At 37.6% G+C, this 22,255-nt stretch overlaps 1 protein-coding gene across 1 annotated transcript; it reads right to left on the reverse strand.

The window, feature by feature from the left end:
* Nucleotides 1-269: 269 nt before the first annotated feature.
* LOC108986833 (putative UDP-rhamnose:rhamnosyltransferase 1) lies at nucleotides 270-21,402 on the reverse strand. Its single transcript, XM_035693507.1, has 2 exons — nucleotides 21,310-21,402; nucleotides 270-1,716 (listed from the first exon to the last, which is right to left on the reverse strand). The coding sequence occupies exons 1-2, from the start codon at nucleotides 21,351-21,353 to the stop codon at nucleotides 309-311; spliced, it is 1,452 nt and encodes a 483-aa protein (XP_035549400.1). The 5' UTR covers nucleotides 21,354-21,402; the 3' UTR covers nucleotides 270-308.
* Between the last annotated feature and the right edge of the window lie 853 nt (nucleotides 21,403-22,255).

Here is a 22,255-nt window from a genome sequence, read left to right on the forward strand (position 1 = left end):
ATAATTGTGTTGTAGTGAAAGCTAGCTCCATCAGTACTAGTTTCACCTCTTAAAAGAACGCACTGTTGGCGATCAATCGAGACTATATTTATAGAAAGCTCCAATATTATTTTCGACTTTAAACCCTGTGAGGGGATACCAGCTAAGCTTGACGATGATCGATGTTGTTTAAAACATGATCTCCAACAGCAAAAAGAATACATGGAAAATAATTAACCCAACATAATTATTAGTTACACCCAAAGCGACTTGTTGAGGAACTTCTGTAAAACTTAATTTGCATAATCTTAATTATTACTTTCTGTTTTCTAACCCTTGGTAATCTTCTTGTGGTTCTCAAGCAATTCAACAAATTTGTCCACGTATCGGTGTTGGAGTTCCATATTCCCAATTATGGTGGCCATTTCCTTGGCTTTGTCCCTGAATATCTGGCCCTTTGCATCCTTCATTGCCAACCTCAAAGTTTGTGCCACCGAGTCCCTGGTAAATGACCCATCTTCTTCATTCCTGGGAATTTCAACTCCTATCTGCTTCTCTTCCAAGAGCCTAGCATTTAATCCTTGGTCTGCAATGAATGGCAACATGATAAGTGCACGTCCAAGCTGCAATGCCTCTATTACTGAACTCCAACCACAGTGAGTCACGATGCCCCCAACTGATTCGTGGCCTAATATCTTGGACTGAGGTGCCCAGCCCGACCAAACAATGCCACGACCTTTGGTTCGCTCCTCGAACCCTGCCGGTAGCTCAATCGAATCCCCATTCCCATCAACTGACAAGTTTCTTATAGCCCAAAAGAATGGCAGCCTCGATTGCTCTAGCCCCAGAGCCAACTCATTGAAGTTTTCTTGACTCGGTCGGACCTCACTTCCGAGTGATACATATATCACTGACCCTTTCTCTTTCTTGTCCAGCCAATCAGAAATTGTATCCCGAGTGCTATCTTTGCTGTCATTGTCTTCTTGTGGCGAGGGTGGCAATAAGCCCAAAGGAGCCACAGGTAAATGGTGAAGCTCTCCCAAGAGATTCAACCACTCAGCTTCGACTTCCATGCATGATCTGACAGCCAGCACATCGGTGGCCGAGTACATTGTCATGAAACGAAAGAAAAGGTCTGTAGCACCAGAGTCATTCTTTCCAGCGTTGATATCAAACATTTTTTTTACCTCGTAGCGTCTATATGTTATTTTGGTTGGAAAGGGGACCCATTTGGGAGGGACAAGGAAATGCTTGAGTTCTGTTCGTGTGCTGGGGTCGGGCTCGTTTGTTGTTTCCGATGACGTTGACAACGGCAACTTTGGTGGGGGGCCAGCGAAACACAAGGATGATGAGTTGGAAACAGAGAAGAAAGCCTGCGAGATGCCAAGTCTAGCTGCAATTGGTGGTAACCAGTAAGGGGAAAAGTCATGAATGATCCAATCAGGGCTTGAAGTTTCCAAAAACCTAGACAAAGGTTCTTGGAGACCATCGTGAGCCTTCATAAGATATGGCATTACGTGCTCCGGTACGTCCATGGTCGACTCTGCATTTTCCGGCATGTTGTCAACATGGGGTAAGGGAAGCTTCACCAATGTTATGAAAGGTGCAACATTTGGAGGGATCTTGGGGAGGCGTTCAATATTTCTAGGTGTTGATATGAACGAAATATGATGACCCTTTCGTCGGGCTATGAGCTTGGCGAGCTCCAAAAATGGGAGTAGGTGACCAAAGGCTAACCATGGGAACATGGCTATGTGAAGCTGCTTCTTGGTCTCGGCCATGGCGACTTGCTGCTTTTAAGGGTTTGGGAGATGGGTAACGGCTAGAGGAAAGTCATTTTTTCTACCCATTGTAAGTAAGAGATCCATTTATTTTCGCTAATTAAACAAGCACGAAAAGGGGAGGGGAAAGGAAAAAGGTTACCATATTTAGCGGGAATTGTTGGGAGAAAGAGGTAGGGATTTGAAGAAGAAAAATGATAAACGCACAATATTTTATATTAGGGGGCTTAAAAAAAAAAGAAAAAGAAAAAGGATAAATGGACAAGGCACCCGTTAACAAGCCCTTACTTATTACAATTGTTAATTTAATTATTTATTGTGTGATAGCCATAGATATGTCCAAGAACTATCAAAATTCTTTATTTTTGATCTTGTTGGACCACATAAGCCGTTTTAGGTGCATTCACGCGCATTGGGACCTTATAAAATATATGAATAAGGTTATTTTGTTCTCTCATTGTGATCGTTTATGTATTTAAGTTTTTTTTACTTACTGGTTAAAATATAAATCTCTTTAATTGCTTGGCAAATCCATACTGGCACGATTCTTTATAATTTTTATTAAATTATTATTATTTTTTAAATTTATTTCTATCAAGTTAAATAATATTCAATTAAATCCAAAAACCATGTAAAAGTTGTAAAATAGTTACATTTCAATGTTTTCTTACCATCTTGGACTCCAAAACCTCTCTTGCCAAGAGTTTCACTAAATCTAGAAATTGATAGCTTAGATGTAATAATTATTAATGGTCAGAGCTTCCGAGGAGGAAATTAGATGATGTTTAGATGTATCCAAAAACAATTCTAGACTGGTGATCTCATTATATATTCACAAAGCACGGACAACTTTTTGCTTATCTATGAAACCAGTCAACCACAAAAGTAGTAAACGGCAGTAAGTCCGGTATGTACTTGAGAATAATTAAGGCATCGTTTCCTTTTTGAGAGACGAAATATAAAATTTTGAAAACTTTTTTAAGTTTTGTACACTCAGACACTCTCTGAAAATAAACACTATTTTTTCATCTCATCTCATTTTATATCTTATTATTTTATCACTATTTATCAATTTTACTGTATACAGAAAAAACTGTCAAGTGAGACCTATCATTTCTTTCTTTGGGCAGCAAATAGCTTTTATGAGTGGATCCTAGCGGTAAATATTAGTGAGTCCCAGCGACAGTAACGCCGAAATGTTTAAAAAAAAAAAACCAAAACGAAATTGGTAAATGGAAAATGCCGAAGTGCTAGGAAAAACAAAAAAACAAAACCCAACTCAACCCAACCCAAGAAAAAGCAAAAAAAAAAAAAAAAAGCAAAATGGCTGTGGGTCCCACAACCATATAAAATACTTCACAAAAATATCAAATTAATCTCATCTCATCTTTATAAACAAACACAATCTTATCTCATCTATACTCAACATATCTCAATACAATTCACACATATCTAAAAAAATCTCATCTCATCTCATCTCTGAAAACAAACGAAGACTAAGTGAATAAAAATGTCAAATATACTTAAAAAAAACTTACACTACGAAAAAAGAGGACATTTGGGACAGATTAACTGCAATGAGAATGATTATTTAGGATAAAAATAGACTCATTTTAGTAGAAAATAATCATTTTTGTAGGAAATAGTTAGCAACAAATATTAATCAAATTTCTTGTAATGTTACTTTTTCATATGTCAGTTATTGATATGGTAAAAATCATAAAATTTGAAATTTGAAATTTGAATTTAAAAAAATAACCTAATAAAATGAGTCTTGTAAGTACATGTAACACTAATCTTAAGTGAATTACTCAAAATTAATGTCATTAACCACTCTCAAAGTTTTGATTGTAATGAGTTTTCCGGCCATCGGCCACTTGTGTCTTGGCTGGATATGGTTTCACACACCTTTTAAGACTATTTTACATTTTAATTTAATATTTTCTTATCACATCCTTGTGTTTCACATTCTTTTAATAGAAATTAATCTATTTATTAATACACCAAATAGAATTATATTATATTATATTAAAATATTTTTATTTTTATTTTTATTTTTTTGGTAAATATAACGGGTCCTACCTAAATAACTAGTGTGTTGCACTATATGCTTGTAAATGATATAATTGCTTTAATATATATTATTTTGACTTTAATGTTTTGAATCGGTAATGTACGTGTTTTCATCCTAACTTAAGTACAAGTAAAGCAACAAGAAATATTATGGGTTTTTGCCTTGAGTTTTATTTCCAACACTAATGGTGGGAAATAGCAACCTTGTGCCACACAACACAGGCGCCAAAATAATATTCTGCATTTACTACCAGATTTCGTGGGTCGAGTGAAACACTGTGGGGAAAAACATGTATTATGACGAAAAAACAGTCGTGGTAAAAAGATTTTGTATTTTACACACCGAGCTAAAATAATTCCTCTTGGCCACGAAAGTAGACGGGGCTTCATCTAAGGAGTGGTTTGGATTTAGAGATGAGTTGAGATGGGTTGAAATAGTTTGTGAATAATAGAATAAAAGTTGAATTATTTATTATATTTGTATGGAAATTTGAAAAAGTTGTTTTAAAATTTAAAAAAATTGAATTGTTTATTATATTTTATGTGAGAATTTGAGAAAGTTGTAATGATGAGATGAAATGAGTTGAAGTGGGTTGAGATGGGTTACAAATACAAACGAGGACTAAATCTCATATTACAAACGAGAGCCCTCAAAGTCGAAAACCACCTGGCCGAGCAAAATCTCTTAGTTGTCGATGGTAATTCTTAGCTTTGTACTCCCCTAATATCCAGACAATGTCTCAATCTCTACAACAATGACTTAATTTTTCCTCATCACCGCCATTTTCATGTGCTTTCTATTTCCGAACAAGAACCACTCAGTTGTTCGCTATCCTTCGAGGCCCAGTCACTGTCGCCAGGTGCCGCCACGTTCAACCTCACCAGACTGCCGATTAACTCCAACGCCAAGAAAGATAAATCTCTTTCAAATCTCTGCCTATAGGTGATACTGTCTTCTAAAATCACTCTCTCTCCCTCTCCTTGTTGGTATATCTCTGGAGAGAAGGATTAGAGATAGATGAGAGAATAGGGACCTGTTGAACAATGATCAGAATGCTAAAAGGTGCTGCCATTTTCCACAACCCCCTAAAACAACTAATATGTTTGTTTAAAAAATGAACTTTCCTAATCAAAACCATAGGAGAAGACCCAAGGCCACGTCTCTCCTCCAAGATCTGAAATAGATGTTGCCGCCACCATTGTCACCAAACAAGAGAGAGAGAGAGAGAGAGAGAGAGAGAGAGAGAGATTTTGTGGAGGATTTTTCTCCACAAATTTTGAGTATGTTGATTTTTTGTGAGTTCTTTGTGCTAAGTCCAGTTCTATTTTTTTTTTTTGGTTCACTATTTTCCTACGAGCTTAAATATTAAATTAAATTGAATAAACCAACAATTATGCCAACTCTCGTAATTTCCTCTTTACACTATCTTATCCCTCTGCCCCTCCTTTTATCGTAGATCATTTTCTACTCATCATTCTTACACCACATATCACACTTAATTTATTTTATTTTATTTTTATTTAATTCTTATTTTTTATATCAAAGACATTTCATTCAATCAAAACCATTACATATGTTTATCAATCCATTCAACTTGTGAAATAAAGTTTGGAATGGAATTCCACCAAATTGAAATATCCTATACATTCCAAGCATGTTTTGCAAGTCTATGTGCAACTTCATTCCTCAGGCGTCCTGTGTGTTGTACTGTGTAGAGCTAGATCTTCTTCATCAAATCTTTTATTTCTTGTATCAGGTTACCCAGTAGTGATAAAGATTCTCCAGCAGCTTGCAATTCTTTCACCATTTACAAAGAGTCACTCTCCAAGATAAGCTCATGTAGGCCCAAAGGAACACACAATTGCAACACTCTAAAAATTGCTAAAAGTTCAATTTCTGTAAGATGATTGACTTCATTTTCTTTTTAACTAGTAGACATAATGACTTCACCTTTAGCATCTCGGAGAATATTTCCCACATTTGCTCTATGTTGATCATGAAAAACAACCCCATCTACATTCAGTTCATCAACCCTGGAGGAGGAGGTACCCAGCAGCACTTTAGTTGATTCATCTGGTTTGGTTGTCCTTGAGCTTCATTGGATTCCTTTTTGTAGAAATAAGGCATGGTCCATGACTTGCATAGGTTTTAGGTCTTTCTCCTCAAGAATTCTCTGATTTCTTCTATACCACATCTCTTAGGCAATGAGATATAATTTTTCTAGATCCTCTTTACTGCCATTTTTCATAACTTGCCTTGCTAAATCCCCAAATTCTTCTTTAGTTTCAGATGGTGGCAGACAAGTTAACTATTTTTTGCTATCACACCCTTATTGATGGGTAATAATAAAAAGCATGTCCAACATCCTCTACTTCCGCCCTGTATAATTGAAACTATTCCTCCAAAAGTAGCTTCATGTTTTTTAAATTATGCAGAGTTGGCCGTCCATTTTTGCAAGCTTTCCATGAAAAAGCTTTCACCTTGTTTGGTAGCTGTAACTTCCATAGTCTCTTCCAAATACACTTATAGTTTTCTACATTAGAGCTCTCTCCTTCTTCTTTGGTTTTTCCAAATGCATGAAACAATATGTATGCAGTCTTCACACTGAACTGACCATTCTTTTCATGTTCCCATATAAGTTTTTCCTCTTGATGTCCTGGTGCTATAATAAATTTCAAAACTTCAGCTGCAACTCTTAGTTATAGAAGGCTTCTAACTTTCTCCACATCCCACCATTTAGTAGTTACATCAACGAGGCTTGCCACTTTTTCCTCCTTTTGATTCTTGTACTCATTCCTACTTTGTGGAATGGTTTTATTTTCTAGTAGCCAACAATCTATCCAGATATTAATCAATTTTCCATTCCCCCACCCTCCATCTGAAACCTTGCAACAGTCTTTTCTTAGCCTCCCATATTCCTCTTCATGCATAGGATAGCCAGATGCCTAGCTTGGAATCAAAGAAACTACCTTGTGCAGCAGTGTGGATTCCTGATCAGTATTCCCCATCCCTGTTTAGCCAACAATTTCATTTTAAAAATATTTAGGTGTCTAAAACCCAATCCCCCCTATGCTCTTTTATCACATCTTCTTCTAGCTTACCCATCAGATCTTGTTCACATTTTGTCTTTGTTTCCACCAAAACTTTGGCATCATATTTTTCAAATCAGAACAAAAATTTCCAAGTAACTTGAAAGAACTCATTGTGTGAGTTGGTATTGACATAGCCACTACAAGACTTTTCCCTCCCTCCTTGAGAAAGTAATCTTTCTTTCCAACTTTGGAGCTTCTGCCATACTTCGAGTTTCAAATCAGAGAAAGCCTTGTTCTTTGCTTGACCTATCACAGGAGGCAATCCCAAATATTTATCATATTGCTGAAAGTTTTGGACACTCCAAAAAGCCATGATTCCCTTTTGTTGCATTGTGTTTACATTCCCATTGAAGACCATTGAATTTTTTTCTCAATTTACCTTCTATCCGAAAGCTCTTTCATACGTTTCTAGTAACAGTTGAATTCTTAGATTCTCTTGGATATTAGCCTTGCAAAATATAAAACTGTGATTTGCAAACAACAGGTGATTTATTCTTAGGGCCCCTCTGCATATTTTAATTCCGTCTATCAATTTATCTGCCTCTACCTGTAGTAAAAGAGTTATCAAACCTTCCATACTCAACATATATAGATAAGGGGGTAATGGAAGGATTTAAACAATCATATACGAATATTAACCAAGAGTAAGTTGAGTGTATACTTACAAAATCCTCGTAAAGGAATACTAGCAAGCTGTAAATCCGAACATACTATATTAGAAAGAGCATCTAAAACCCTATCTCATGTTCTTGAGTGTGTGTGTGTTTCTAGGGCATCACTTGGTCTTAAACCTTTCGGCTTCTAGGGTTTTTAGGTTAAAACCCCCTTCATTTCACTCATAAGGTAAAGTAAAACCTAAGGTAGGCAAGAATACATGTGATGGTCGAAACATGGAGGATGAATTCCCCCTTCACCATTCGGCCTCAAGGGTTTCTCTTGAAAGCCCTAGGTTATTTCCAAGAAAATAGTAGAAAGTGTGTGTGTGTTCTATCATTTCTTAAAGTCTAATGAGATTTGAAATCTCATTTTCGGATTGAGAAAAGACTCGTGTATGAGCAAAACTCAGGAGAAACCAAACCTTACCTTGCTAATCCTTGGGTAGTGCTGAAATCCTTCTCTTGCAAGGATCTTCCTTGTTTGGTTGGAGAGAAAACACAATAAAATGAGAGAGCTTTCAAAGGAACATGGGAGAATTGTGTGGAGCGAGTGGAAACTCATCAAAATCCAAAAAATGGCAAGGGAAAAGCCTCCTAGGCATGAACCCTTCTCTTTATATATGAGACCTTTCACTTCCCTCCTTGTTTGTATCAAAACCTTTGCATGAAAGACAAGTGGCTAGGTTTCTTCTTGTCCCTTTCTCAAAAACCAAAAAGCCTCTTGGAGTTCCCCACTTGGATTGCATTGGGAATGGGCATTCTTTGGGAGTGGCGTGTTGGACTTCTCTCCTTGGCCAAAAAACCCTTTTTTTCTCTTATGCCCTTACTTTCCTTAGACAAGAAAGTATCTTTTCAAGGGGTAACTTAGTAAAACCATGCATGTCTTCTCCTATTCCCAACAAGAAACTCTTGGCACGGAAGACAAGTGGCATTGGGCGTGTGCCACAGCCCTAGCCATTCTCTCCACTTTTCCATTCCCAAAGTGTTGCTTCATCTTCCCAATATTCATTCCCTAGGTAACCTTTCAAATACCATTGGTTCAAAATGCACTAAGTGACAAGTGGCAAGTAAATGGAATGCTTCGGAGTATGCTAGTCGAAACCCTAAGGGCAAAATTGTCCTTGATACAAAAGTCTCATCACAAAAATCTTCTAGAAACTTGGTGCATGCTTGACACATGGCAAAAGCTAGCAAAATTCGAAATCCCAAAGGCCTCCCTTCAGTTTCCTATGCAAAACTTCAAGAAAAACCCCATATTACTAACCTAGGCTTCCCTTTCCAAGAAACATACATTGGAACTTGAATTCTAGGCAAAACAATAATGGACTAGGTGTGTAAGCCCATCTTGGTGCTTTCCTACCCCTTTCTCCCCCTAACCCACTTTCAAGGCTAGGTTCAAGGTATAACATTATTAGGACACATAACACTAGCAACTTAGAATTGGATCATGGGCCTAAACCATTGGACCTAATTTTCCCCAATATGGCTGAAATTCCAAAGTAAACTAGGGTCATTCTCCTCTTGGGCTTTAAGTTACTACATCAAAGGTTTCTAAGGCCTTCCAAAGTAACTAAGGCTCCTAAAATGTCATGGCAACCTAGAACAAATTCTAAGGGCCAAGCCTAGACAAAAACTGAGGCCATCACACCAACTTTCATAGGAGTTCAAATTTTGAGCCCTTCACTAGCCCATGACCATGTTTGTGGGTGGGTGGAACTATATTTAGAAGAAAGCAAAAAACATAAATCAATCTTTACAAACCAATGGGTGGAAATAATTTATCTTGACTACAAATGCAAGATATATACTGCATAGACACATCAAGTTGAAGTTAGGTGCATTACCTTCGATAATATTCCCGTCTTGCTCGTGTTCCTCAACAATGGGCTCCACTACGCCCACCTTTGGTGCTACTTGACTTGAGTCATCACTTCCTACTTCAACCACGTCTCGTAGGTTCCATCTCCTATGCTGTGTATCTTGGCCTCTATGTGTAGGGCTTGATGCAGCCCTATGGTTCCACCTTGTCCCCTCCTTCCTCCCTTTAGAGTCTGCATCTTACTTGTGCAGATGTTTGCTGAACATGCATAAGCTCAATTTTCTAAAACTTAAATGGCTTGTAAATGACATTTGCGAACTTTTCTATTTGTTTTGGCAAACCATTGCCAATAAACTAGCTAATAACCTCTATTTGTCTTGGTATCTTAAATTCTGTCGGAATTTGAATCGATAAGTGCAATTTTGTGAAAAAGTGAACGATTCATTGAGAGAAAAAAAAAAAAAACAGATTTCACAGCGAAACTTGAGTTGAAATGAATAAAATTGTTGAGAAAACGTTATTTTTTTTAGTGGAAGAATACAACCGTTGGAGAAATATAACAGTTAAAAAAATATATCCATTGGAAAAATATGACCGTTGAAAAATATATCTGTTGGAAGAATATGACCGTTGTAAAAAGAAGACTGTTAAAAAATTATATATGTTGGAATAGTATGAATGTTAGAAAATTAATGTACACGTTTTTTAATAACGAATAAATATTTCAATTATTGTTACATTATGTTTGAAACTACAAAGTTACATTATTTAATTTCATTTGTATGGCTACAAAGTTATATTATTCAATTTCATTTGTAGTAAGACTTATTATAGCCTTTTTCATTAATAGACAGTAGCAATTAAAAGGCTAGTTAAAACATTTTCTGTGTATTAGTATGTCACATGCCAATCTTCAATTAACTGGTGTGAATATTAATACCATGTGGCAGCCAATTCAGACTAACATGATATGGCCTATTATTTTTCTGACAAAAACTTTGGGAAGTATTTAATTGTGAGTTTTTTTAAACTTCTTTATATCTTATCTGTAAGCTTTTGTTTTACTTTTATTTTTCAATTGAGATCTTATAAATCTTATGGAGGGAAAAGAAATAAACAAACTTTCTTAAAGATGTTCGAATGATTTTGTGCTTTGGACATTTGACAAGATCGAAATTATTGGGAAACAACCAAGCCCATATGTCAATATTCAACACCAATAAGGAAATAAAATCTCTCATCAGCTGGCATATTTGTATATTTCAGGATACAAAAGGTGGGGGACTGGAGATGAGGAGATCTCTGATTCACTATAGTCATATCCAATAATATTTAAATTCATAGGTTAAATCGTCAAAAGAAATGCAAAAACAATAATGAAATAGAGGAAACTAGAACTAATGAAATAGTTTAATTTCTTTGTCATGAATAGACTGATACGTACACGAACAAGAAATGGGCCAAGGGTGATTTGAGTTAATTATAATCTAATCTTGTGAGAGGATTGCCCAAGATTTCTTCTATAGCAATAAGTGGCGGCTACCAGTATTAAAAGTAATGTTATTTTCTATTATTTTCAATCCAAATAGAATCTCAATGTTTTGTATACACTTTTATTCCTTTTTTTTTTCTTTTAATGTTGTAGCCACCACTAGAAACATAAAAAGGATAAAAACTCAAAGTTTGAAGAATATACCAGAATAATTAAAACAAATTAGAGAACTGTGCTCCTTGTGATGCATATAGAAATATAGAAAAAAATTCTTAAAAATTCAGAGTTGATTGTGCATGCTTATTATATAATGTCTATATTGATTGTGTATGCTTATTTTATAAAATAAATTATAATAATGAAAAGGTTAGTGGCATGTTGAAATTTGATTTTGTTTGCTTATTTTATAAAACAAATTATAATAATGAAAATGTTAGTGTCATGTTTTGATTGTTGATACTTGATCCCTGGTGTTGGCCCAAAGCCTCTCACAGAACCCCTAACTAATCTATCAATCTATAGAGGCATAGTCAGATGTAGACCGATATTTGGGAGGAGATCTTCTCTCATATACATAAGGGTTTGATATATTAGCTTGATGGAAGATCAATGCAGTGAAGTATATCTTTCTTGGAGAGATAACTTGCAGTATTTTTGCCATCCCTATTAGTATCGTAGCCTCAAATGCGGCCTTTAGTACTAGAGGGCACATATTGGGTCCATTCCGGAGTTCTTTGTTCTCTACCACTGTGGAAACATTGATTTGCACGAGAAATTAGATCAAAGGGACACAAATTCATGTTCTGGATGTTCTTGACTTTAATAAGGCCGAGGAGGAGGAGGTGGGGAGGAGCCTGGATTTGGTAATCATTGATTTCAATGTTTCATTTTATATTTTGATTTATTTTATTTATATTCATTTTATCGGTATTAATTTCAAATTTAATTGTTGTAGTCATACATGATACGACCTTGACCAAATTGGACCCGACCCACCATTGCCATTTGCCAGTGCAATTTGTATTTTCCTTTAATTTTTTTTTTGTATTTATATAATTTCTGGTATCTAATTATTTTTTTTATATTACTGTCATATGCGCACCTCAAGCCTCAATCCTAATTCGAAGTTGAAATTCAAATGACATATTCTCAATGTCGTATCTTGATCCCCATCTTATCTTGGTTAGTCAGATTTTAATTTGTAATTTTTTAATTTGTTTCTTGTTTATAATTCTAATTTATCTTCATGTTCAATTGTTAGTATTTTTGATTTTATGATCTCTCGACTCACATGAGGCAGCACTAAATTCTATTTCCACCCTTGACCACCTGCACCAAATGTCAAAGTCAAAATTCAAAGTTCCCCATTGTCCCTTTTGTCATTTATGTTTATTTGTATTTAGATTTTACATATTTAGTTCCTTGTAATGTTGATACAATCACAATGTCCCTTTTATGTTTGTAATTATTTTCTCTTAATTTGCATTATTGTAATAGTTTAGTTATTATAGTTTAATTATAAATTCTATTATTGTAAATTGTAATAGATTAGGACTTAGGACTTAGGAGTATTAGTAATAGTTCTTTAATCTTTTTTCTCTTAATTTGTATTTTTTTAAATTCAATTTATTGTTATTTAAAAAATTTAAAAAAATCCCACCCCCATCCCATGCGAGGCGGGGGGCGGGGGGCTGGGAGGGGTGCCCCCACACCATATGGTGTGAGTTGCACCCCTAGTGCAGAACTTAAAATCATGACTGATCAAACTGATGCTTATGCTATGCATGACTAATTTATCTAAATTAATTGACCGACCTAATTTATTTGACATATTTGACTTATCTGGTTGGCCAACACACTTAACCATGTATTCAAGGTTGTGCACTAACTTCCCTTGCTACATCAAAGGAAGTTGACTATGGTCTACTCTGGTGTACTATGGTGGACCACGCGGGAGTTCATGGCTTGCATGCCCACTCTGAAGTTTCATTGGTATCATGTATCTGAATGACTCTGATTCTATTGATATGATATTATCTTGCACTTGAACTTAAAGGGACAAAAGACACTAACTTCCCTTGCTACATCAAAGGAAGTCAACTGTGTTGTACTCTGGTGTACTACGGTGGACCAAGAGTGAGTTCATAGCTTCCACGCCCACCCTGAAATTACATTAGTACCATGTATCTGAATGACTATCTAATTATATTGATCTGATATTATTTTGCACTTGAACTTAAAGAGACAGAAGGCACCCATACTATGCGACAGCGCACTTGGGCCGAGGAGAATATCGACCACGTGTGGTTTCGGGCATGGGGCCTGCACGGTGAGGTCCCTGCCCTGAGGGGTGGTCATGGACCATCCCCGAGGGGATAGACGGCGTCGACGGTTTAGCAGGTGATCGCCGATGCTGGTCCTGTGCTACGCCATAGTGGGGCCATTGCGCTCCCAGTTGCCCGTTGCTGTGTGTTGTCATGCGCGGCCGTTGGTGGCTGCTTTCCTGCTACCGTTGTCATGGGTTTCTTCCACAGAGGCAGACAGTGCCAGCAGTCCTAGTAGTGTCTATCGGCGGGCCAACAAAGCTCGTCGCGAGCCTCTCGCTGAGTGCATGCCGTGGTGCACCGGGTGATTGGCCATTTGTAGCCGTACGCTAGCCATGGGTGTAGGGTGCCCCACCGGTGGGGACAGAGGGCACCGACGGACCTAACAGTGGCCACCGGCTGGTCCTGCGAGCTCCTTGTTGAACTGTCATACACACTTGCATTGTGCATGCCATGCACAGTTGGAACGTTATGCCCATGCTAGACTGATTTCTGAGACTCAAAGTGCTTTTATACAAGGTAGATTGATTAGTGATAACACTATTGTGGCCTATGAACTATTACACTCCATGCAAAATAGGATGTGGAGGAACGTGGGATATATGGCACTTAAGCTTGACATGAGTAAAGCCTTTGATATGCTAGAGTGAAATTTTCTGAAAGCTGTGATGCTAAAAATGGGTTTTGACAATGGTTGGGTTGACTTCATTATGCAGTGTGTTACCTCAGTGTCCTACTCTATCCTCATAAATGGATCACCTCAAAATAGCTTCACTCCTTCAAGGGGGATCAGACAGGGTGACCCCCTTTCTCCTTACCTATTCATCATTTGCTCTAAATTACTAAGCTTTGCCTTGAAGCAAACTGAGCAAAGAGGCATCATCTCTGGATTTCCTCTAACTAGAGGCTCTCTTTCTATTACTCACCTCTTTTTTGCAGATGATAGCCTTGTTTTTTGTAAGGCTCAGTCTAATGAATGGGAAAGGCTATATGGCATTTTAAGCTCCTATGAAAAAGCCTCTAGCCAAAGACCCAACCTAGACAACACCTCAATATTCTTCAGCAAAAATACCAGTCTATCTACTTAGCAAACCATAGTGTCAATGGCAGGCATTCAAGCTTCGGGCCCCTTTGACAAGTACTTAGGCCTGCCCTCTTACATCGGCAAACAAAAAATCAAAGCCTTCCATCCAATAATTGACAAGATCCAATCCAAGATAGGAAGTTGGAAGACAAACCTGTTGTCATCAGCAGGCAAGGAGATTCTCATGAAGTCTGTTATCCAATCCATTCCAACCTACTCAATGGGCATATTCAAGCCAACTAAATGCATCTTGAGGAATCTCAATAAACTCATGCAATCCTTCTGGTGGGGGTAAAAAGAGCAGAAATCAAAGCTACATTGGCCAAACAAGGATGGAAATTACTCACCCATCCCTCCTAACTAGCTGCTCGAGTCCTTCAAGCTAAATACTTTACCCATACTGATTTCCATAATGCAAAAGTCAGGCCTTATGACTCTTTTATTTGGAAAAGCATCACTGCATCTCGACCTCTCCTCCTTGAGGGCTTAATCTGGAGAATTGGCAATGGAAGATCAGTCAAAATTTGGTCTGACAGATGGATCCCCACCCCTTCCTCATTCAAGATCCAATCTCCTCCCAAAATCCTTGATCCCGAGGCAACTGTCTCTAATCTCATTGACCATGACACTCTCCAATGGAACACTCCTTTCCTACATCTCATTTTCAATGATGAGGAGGCCTATTCCATCTCAAAACCTCCCATTAGCCTTGATCAGTTAGCTTGGAGATGCACCACCAATGGTAAGTTCTCTATAAAATCAGCATATCACCTCCAAGCTTCTATCTCCTCAGACAGTCTTGGTCAATCATCCACCCCTCCAAACTCTGCTGGTTTATGGAACCTCATCTGGCATTTAGATGTTCCCAATTCTACTAAGATGTTCCTATGGAAGTCTGCCAAAGGCATTCTCCCCACAAAGTTTAACATGTTCAAGAGAAAGGTGGTTGACACACCCCTTTGCCCAATCTGCCTCCTTCAACCTGAGAAAACCTCCCATGTTTTATAGTCGTGCAAAGCTGTCCAGGATGTCTGGACTTGCAGCTCTAGAAGAATTAAAAACTGCAACATCAGTGAGGCTCCATTCAGCTTGATATTGGACAATCTCCTTTCTTCACTTCCTATGGAAGACCAATCTGTTTTGGCACACACCACCAAACTGCTCTGGTATAGAAGATGCAAATGGGTGTTTGAATCCCAATTCCTTTCTCCTCAATAAGTGACTAACCAAGTTACCTCTATTTTCTCAGAGTATAACCTGTCAAAGAGAGTCCAAGTGAATAGGACCCCCTGCCCCCCACTCTCTCTACTCAGTGGTGCAAACCCCCTTTCAACCAATTCAAAATCAATTAGGATGCCGCCATTGATAAGATCAACTGCTGAGTAGGTATAGGAGTGATTATTAGGGATTGGAATGGATGTGTCATGGCCACCTTAAGATCCTCATGTGCCTCTTTCCCTGATCCTTTGCTGGGAGAGGCTATTGCAGCACTACGAGCAGTCAAATTCTGCTATGAACTAGGCCTCAGCTCCATCATCCTCAAAGGAGACTCTTTAAATGTGGTTAATGCCATTAATGATCATGAGGTCAGTTGGAGTTCTGTCGGCATGCTCATAGTTGACATCAAGAAGTTGCTTCTACTGGTAGGAGTTAGGAAAGTCATGTATGTTCCACGCCAGTTAAATACAGTGGCCCACTGTTTGGCCAAAACTTCACTAGATCTCCCTTCGGAGTCTATCCATGTAGAGGATTATCCTCAATGTATTCACAATCTTCTTGGTTGATTTATTAATACAAGTGCACCTTTTCCTAAAAAAAAAATATATATATATAATATACTATATAATACAATCTATATATAATACATAGTATATATATATACTATAATATACTATATATATTATAATATAATATTATATATAGTATGCTATATGTTATAGTATACATTATAATATATAACATATATTAATAATATAATATATTATAGTCAATATTTTGAAAAATAAATCGAAAATCGTTTGAACTTACTAAGAATTACGTTCAAACGTTTCGTGTATATAAGGCCAAAATAGAACGGCAAAACGTCATTTTCACTGTTATCTAACTTCGTTCCCATTTGCAGGCTGCCGCTCCTCCATCGCCGCTGTAGTCAAACTTCACCACAACCATCACTAAAAGGTAAACATTCATCTTTTAATCAAATAACATGTATTTTATTTGAGATTTAGGTTCGGTTTTGTTTAAAGCGGGCCAAGTGGTAGCCTGATTTTTAACTCCATTTTCTGGCCATCACGGCTTGCCATTGGCCAAATAGTCACCGTAGAAAAGTTTCTTGAAGTGTATACTTCATTTCTACGATGGCATTTCGGCATTTAGAACTTTGTAGATTGATTTTCGAGATTTCAATAATGGCTGAGTCGACTCAACCATTCTGTGTCATAACGTTCGAACGTTTCACCAAGACGTGCGAACATATGACGTTTCAATTACATAGCCGTTAAGGCTTCTACGTTCAAACGTTTCACCAAGACGTGCGAACATACGACGTTTCAATTACATAGCTGTTAAGACTTCTATGTTCAAACATTTCACCAAGACGTGCGAACATACGACGTTTCAATTACATAGCCGTTAAGGCTTCTACGTTCGAACGTGTACTTTTTTACATTCGGACATTATTTTTTTGTAAAATTTTCGTCCAAACGTTTAATTATAACGTTCGAACGTACTACTTTTTAAATTTATTTATACTTCAACGTTTGGACGTGTACCCTTTACGTTCGCACGTAAAACCCATATAACATAAACGTTCGAATGTACGTCATTTAAATTTATTTACTTTTTACATTCGAACGTGTATGTTATACGTTCGCACGCATGTATTTTACGTGCGAACATAAAGGATATACGTCCGAACGTTTTATTTTACTATGTTCGAACGTTAATGCAGAGCAGCTTAAAATTAACACAAAAAATGCATCAATGTAAATAATTTCTTTCTTTTTCTATTTTCAGGATATGGCTCATCCTCTGCATACTAGGAAACGAGGGAAGGAAGGAGCCACTCAAGACACTGCTCATATCGGGGCTCGTAATGTTATGCTAGAGCGAGAGGTCCTCACTAATGAGTTCGACGAACTCATATGGGAGCAGACGAACCTGAGAAATGTTTTCGTCAGTAGAGGCTGGGGAAATATCTGCACATTGAGGGGGAAGGTGTACCCCTCAATGGTTCAGGAGTTCTATATAGGGATGTGTGACATGCCTCAGGATGCATCATCTCACACCGTGACTATACGTGGTGTTTCCATTGAGATTTCACCGGATGTCATTGCCGAGCACCTCAGGATTCGTCGAGGAGTGGAGACATCTGCACATGCTACACCCCCTGAGGATGTAGGCACTTCTGCATCATCTACTGGCCGCCCATTTGAGCCAGCTTCAGCCAGAGATGCAAACCGGTCAGAGGCCAAGGATACTGGCCTCGAGGCTCGGGATGATGACCGAGACGAGGATTTCTACATCCTCACCGGGAGGGACCGCATGCAGATCGAGAGGAAGAACGCCTTCAACCAGAACCATCTGCTACATTTCTTCCGCATGTTGCACCTTATTATTGCAACAAACGTGGATCCTATGGCACATAAAACCACATTTAGTCAGCTTCGGTCACAGTTTTTTATACGAGTGGCACATGGAGATCCCATAGATTTTTCACTGCACATCTTTGAGAGGATCCGTTACGAGGCGAGCATCATCTGCACAGATAATCTCACATACGGTGTCCTAATCACCAGGCTATTACTTGCACGGAGAGTGCCAACCCAGCCAGAGCAGGGTGTCAAAGATCAGATGAGCCCCCTCGACATGACCACGCATAGACGTAGCATTGGACAGGAAAGGGGACGTCAGCCACCCCTGTAGAGGATCTAGTTCCTTTGACTCAGCCTGAGTTAGGTCATGTGGGGAGTAGTAGTCAGCAGCCGTTGAGTACATCTGCAAGACATGCGCGGCCTGCTTAGGTTGATGTAGTGATCTCACAGCTGACTGCACATATCGATCGTAAGATCGATCTATCGCTCGCGGCTATAGAGGTGTCTGTCTCCGAGATCGCCTATCGTGTAGGTATCCTCAACGACAAGGTTGATACCTTGACTAAGGAGGTACGGAGTTCGAATTTCGTGAACAACGCTATCATCTGAGTGTTGTTTAAGAAATTGTATCATATTTTGTATTTTACTTTTATTATATGTAAAGAAAAATATTATTTAATATTTCTTTGGTTTTTTAATTTCAATTTTTAATCTTCTTTAATGTTATATTTTCCATCTTTAAATCTAAATCACTGCACTTCAAATATATATAAACATAAATATATATTTATATATTACAAATTTTGTATATATAAATATATACAAGTCAATTTTTTAGACTTGATCACAAATTATGTTCTATAAAAATCACATAATTTTTAAATTAGAGTTATATTTAATTTAAATTTACAATTAGCGTTCGAACGTTAGTAATTGAAGTTCAAATGTTGGCGCAAAACATTTTACGTTCGAACGTTAATTACTAACGTTCGAACGTTGACGCCAAAACATTTCACATTTGCACATAAGTAGCCACAATGTTCGAACGTATATGTGAAGTTGGAATGTAAATTTCTTATACATTGGAATGTAAAAAAATCTCATATATTATTAGTGACGGTTTTCAGAAGCCGTCACAGAAAAAGCTTTTTAGTGACGGTTTAGGGACTATCATAATTTTCCAACTGTTACTAAAAAATAATTGTGTTGTAGTGAAAGCTAGCTCCATCAGTACTAGTTTCATCTCTTAAGAGAACGCACTGTTACCCAGTTATAAATAATAATAAGTATTTGTACCTTAAATATCTTCTTTGAGCAAATGAATGAAAGAGGAAATCCTAACTAACTAAAGAATATTCTGACACTATACAGCTAACGTAACAAATTGTAAAATTACATATTAGTACAAAAACATGTCAGCTATGAATGAGACTGTTTAGTAAATTTGCTGAATAATGATCATATGAGAGCAGTCCATTTGATATAGAGTCTGACTGCATATCATCATCTTGGAGGAGGACACGAGTTGCTGCATTTGCATGAGATAAGCTGATGTTAGACTCTGCATTTTCATGAGATAAGCTGAGGTTGGACTGCTTGATATTGGACTGCTCTAATACTGTTACCCAGTTATAAATAATAATAAGTATTTGTACCTTAAATATCTTCTTTGAGCAAAAGTTGAAAGGTAGTAAAGATTATAAATAATAAAAGTTGCACAATATATTCCTATAAAAAAAAATAATAAAAGTTGCACAATTCATATTGGCGATCGATCGAGACTATATTTATAGAAAGCTCCAATATTATTTTCGACTTTAAACCCCGTGAGGGGATACCAGCTAAGCTTGACGATGATCAATGTTGTTTAAAACAAGATCTCCAACAGCAAAAAGAAAACATGGAAAATAATTAACCCAACATAATTATTAGTTACTCCCAAAGCTGCTTGTTGAGGAACTTCTGTAAAACTTAATTTGCATAATCTTAATTTTTACTTTCTGTTTTCTAACCCTTGGTAATCTTCTTGTGGTTCTCAAGCAATTCAACAAATTTGTCCACGTATCGGTGCTGGAGTTCCATATTCCCAATTATGGTGGCCATTTCCTTGGCTTTGTCCCTGAATATCTGGCCCTTTGCATCCTTCATTGCCAACCTCAAAGTTTGTGCCACCGAGTCCCTGGTAAATGACCCATCTTCTTCATTCCTGGGAATTTCAACTCCTATCTGCTTCTCTTCCAAGAGCCTAGCATTTAATCCTTGGTCTGCAATGAATGGCAACATGATAAGTGCACGTCCAAGCTGCAATGCCTCTATTACTGAACTCCAACCACAGTGAGTCACGATGCCCCCAACTGATTCGTGGCCTAATATCTTGGACTGAGGTGCCCAGCCCGACCAAACAATGCCACGACCTTTGGTTCGCTCCTCGAACCCTGCCGGTAGCTCAATCGAATCCTCATTCCCATCAACTGACAAGTTTCTTATAGCCCAAAAGAATGGCAGCCTCGATTGCTCTAGCCCCAGAGCCAACTCATTGAAGTTTTCTTGACTTGGTCGGACCTCACTTCCGAGTGATACATATATCACTGACCCTTTCTCTTTCTTGTCCAGCCAATCAGAAATTGTATCCCGAGTGCTATCTTTGTTGTCATTGTCTTCTTGTGGCGAGGGTGGCAATAAGCCCAAAGGAGCCACAGGTAAATGGTGAAGCTCTCCCAAGAGATTCAACCACTCAGCTTCGACTTCCATGCATGATCTGACAGCCAGAACATCGGTGGCCGAGTACATTGTCATGAAACGAAAGAAAAGGTCTGTAGCACCAGAGTCATTCTTTCCAGCGTTGATATCAAACATTTTTTTTACCTCGTAGCGTCGATATGTTATTTTGGTTGGAAAGGGGACCCATTTGGGAGGAACAAGGAAATGCTCGAGTTCTGTTCGTGTGCTGAGGTCCGGCTCATTTGTTGTTTCTGACGACGTTGACAACGGTAACTTTGGTGGGGGGCCAGCGAAACACAAGGATGATGAGTTGGAAACAGAGAAGAAAGCCTGCAAGATGCCAAGTCTAGCTGCAATTGGTGGTAACCAGTAAGGGGAAAAGTCATGAATGATCCAATCAGGGCTTGAAGTTTCCAAAAACCTAGACAAAGGTTCTTGGAGACCATCGTGAGCCTTCATAAGATATGGCATTACGTGCTCCGGTATGTCCATGGTCGACTCTGCATTTTCCGGCATGTTGTCAACATGGGGTAAGGGAAGCTTCACCAATGTTATGAAAGGTGCAACATTTGGAGGGATCTTGGGGAGGCGTTCAATATTTCTAGGTGTTGATATGAACGAAATACGATGACCCTTTCGCCGGGCTATGAGCTTGGCGAGCTCCAAAAATGGGAGTAGGTGACCAAAGGCTAACCATGGGAACATGGCTATGTGAAGCTGCTTCTTGGTCTCGGCCATGGCGACTTGCTACTTTTGAGGGGGTGGTATTCCGATATTACTTTTATCTTGGCCTACAGTAGTACTACTTTCGTCTCTTGGATACATATATATATATATATATACACACACACATACAAAACTTAATTACCCGCCGGCCTAAGGGCTTGGGAGATGGGGTCTCATCTCATGTAGGTAGATGGAATTTGGGTAACGGCTAGAGTAAAGTCATTTTTTCTACCCATTGTAAGTAAGAGATCCATTTATTTTCGCTAATTAAACAAGCATGAAAAGGGGAGGGGAAAAGAAAAAGGTTACCATATTTAGCGGGAATAGTTGGGATAAAGAGGTAGGGATTGAAAGAAGAAAAATGATAAACGCACAATATTTTATATTAGGGGGGTTAAAAAAAAGAATTGAAAAATCGGTTGAATCGGACTGGATGGGATTGAACCGGTTTGTAAGTGGTCCGATGTGGTACTGGTTTTTAAGAATCGAAACCGATCCTAAATTAGTACGGTACCGATTTTCATATTTCAAAAACAGGATTAAACTGAGCCAAACCGGTATATATTTTTATAATTTTTTATATTATATATAATTTTTTGTATTATAATATATATTATATGTTAAATTGCTAATTAATATAACATGAAATTCAAACGTTATTATTCAAGTATATTATTCTTATAGCATAAAATTAATATCTCATGTCATATAATATAAAATTAATCTTATAATTTTTAATATAACATTCGATATAACGTATAAATTTTAATCTTATAATATAAAATTAATATAGTATAAAGTTTTAATCTTAAACATAAACAAATATTACTTTTGATATATATATAAAATGTATTTATACTATAATATAAATAGACTAATTATTTAGTATACGTAAACATCATATTATTACTAAT

Source organism: Juglans regia, chromosome 8 (genome assembly GCF_001411555.2).
Source record: "Juglans regia cultivar Chandler chromosome 8, Walnut 2.0, whole genome shotgun sequence".
Lineage (NCBI taxonomy): Eukaryota > Viridiplantae > Streptophyta > Magnoliopsida > Fagales > Juglandaceae > Juglans > Juglans regia.

Excerpts from the sequence above, each read along its gene's own strand:
- LOC108986833 (XM_035693507.1), bottom strand. The coding sequence starts at position 21,353 with ATGGCCGAGACCAAGAAGCAGCTTCACATAGCCATGTTCCCATG. Across the intron at positions 1,717-21,309 it reads CACATAGCCATGTTCCCATG|GTTAGCCTTTGGTCACCTAC; the intron begins GTTAGCCTTTGG and ends CATGTTCCCATG.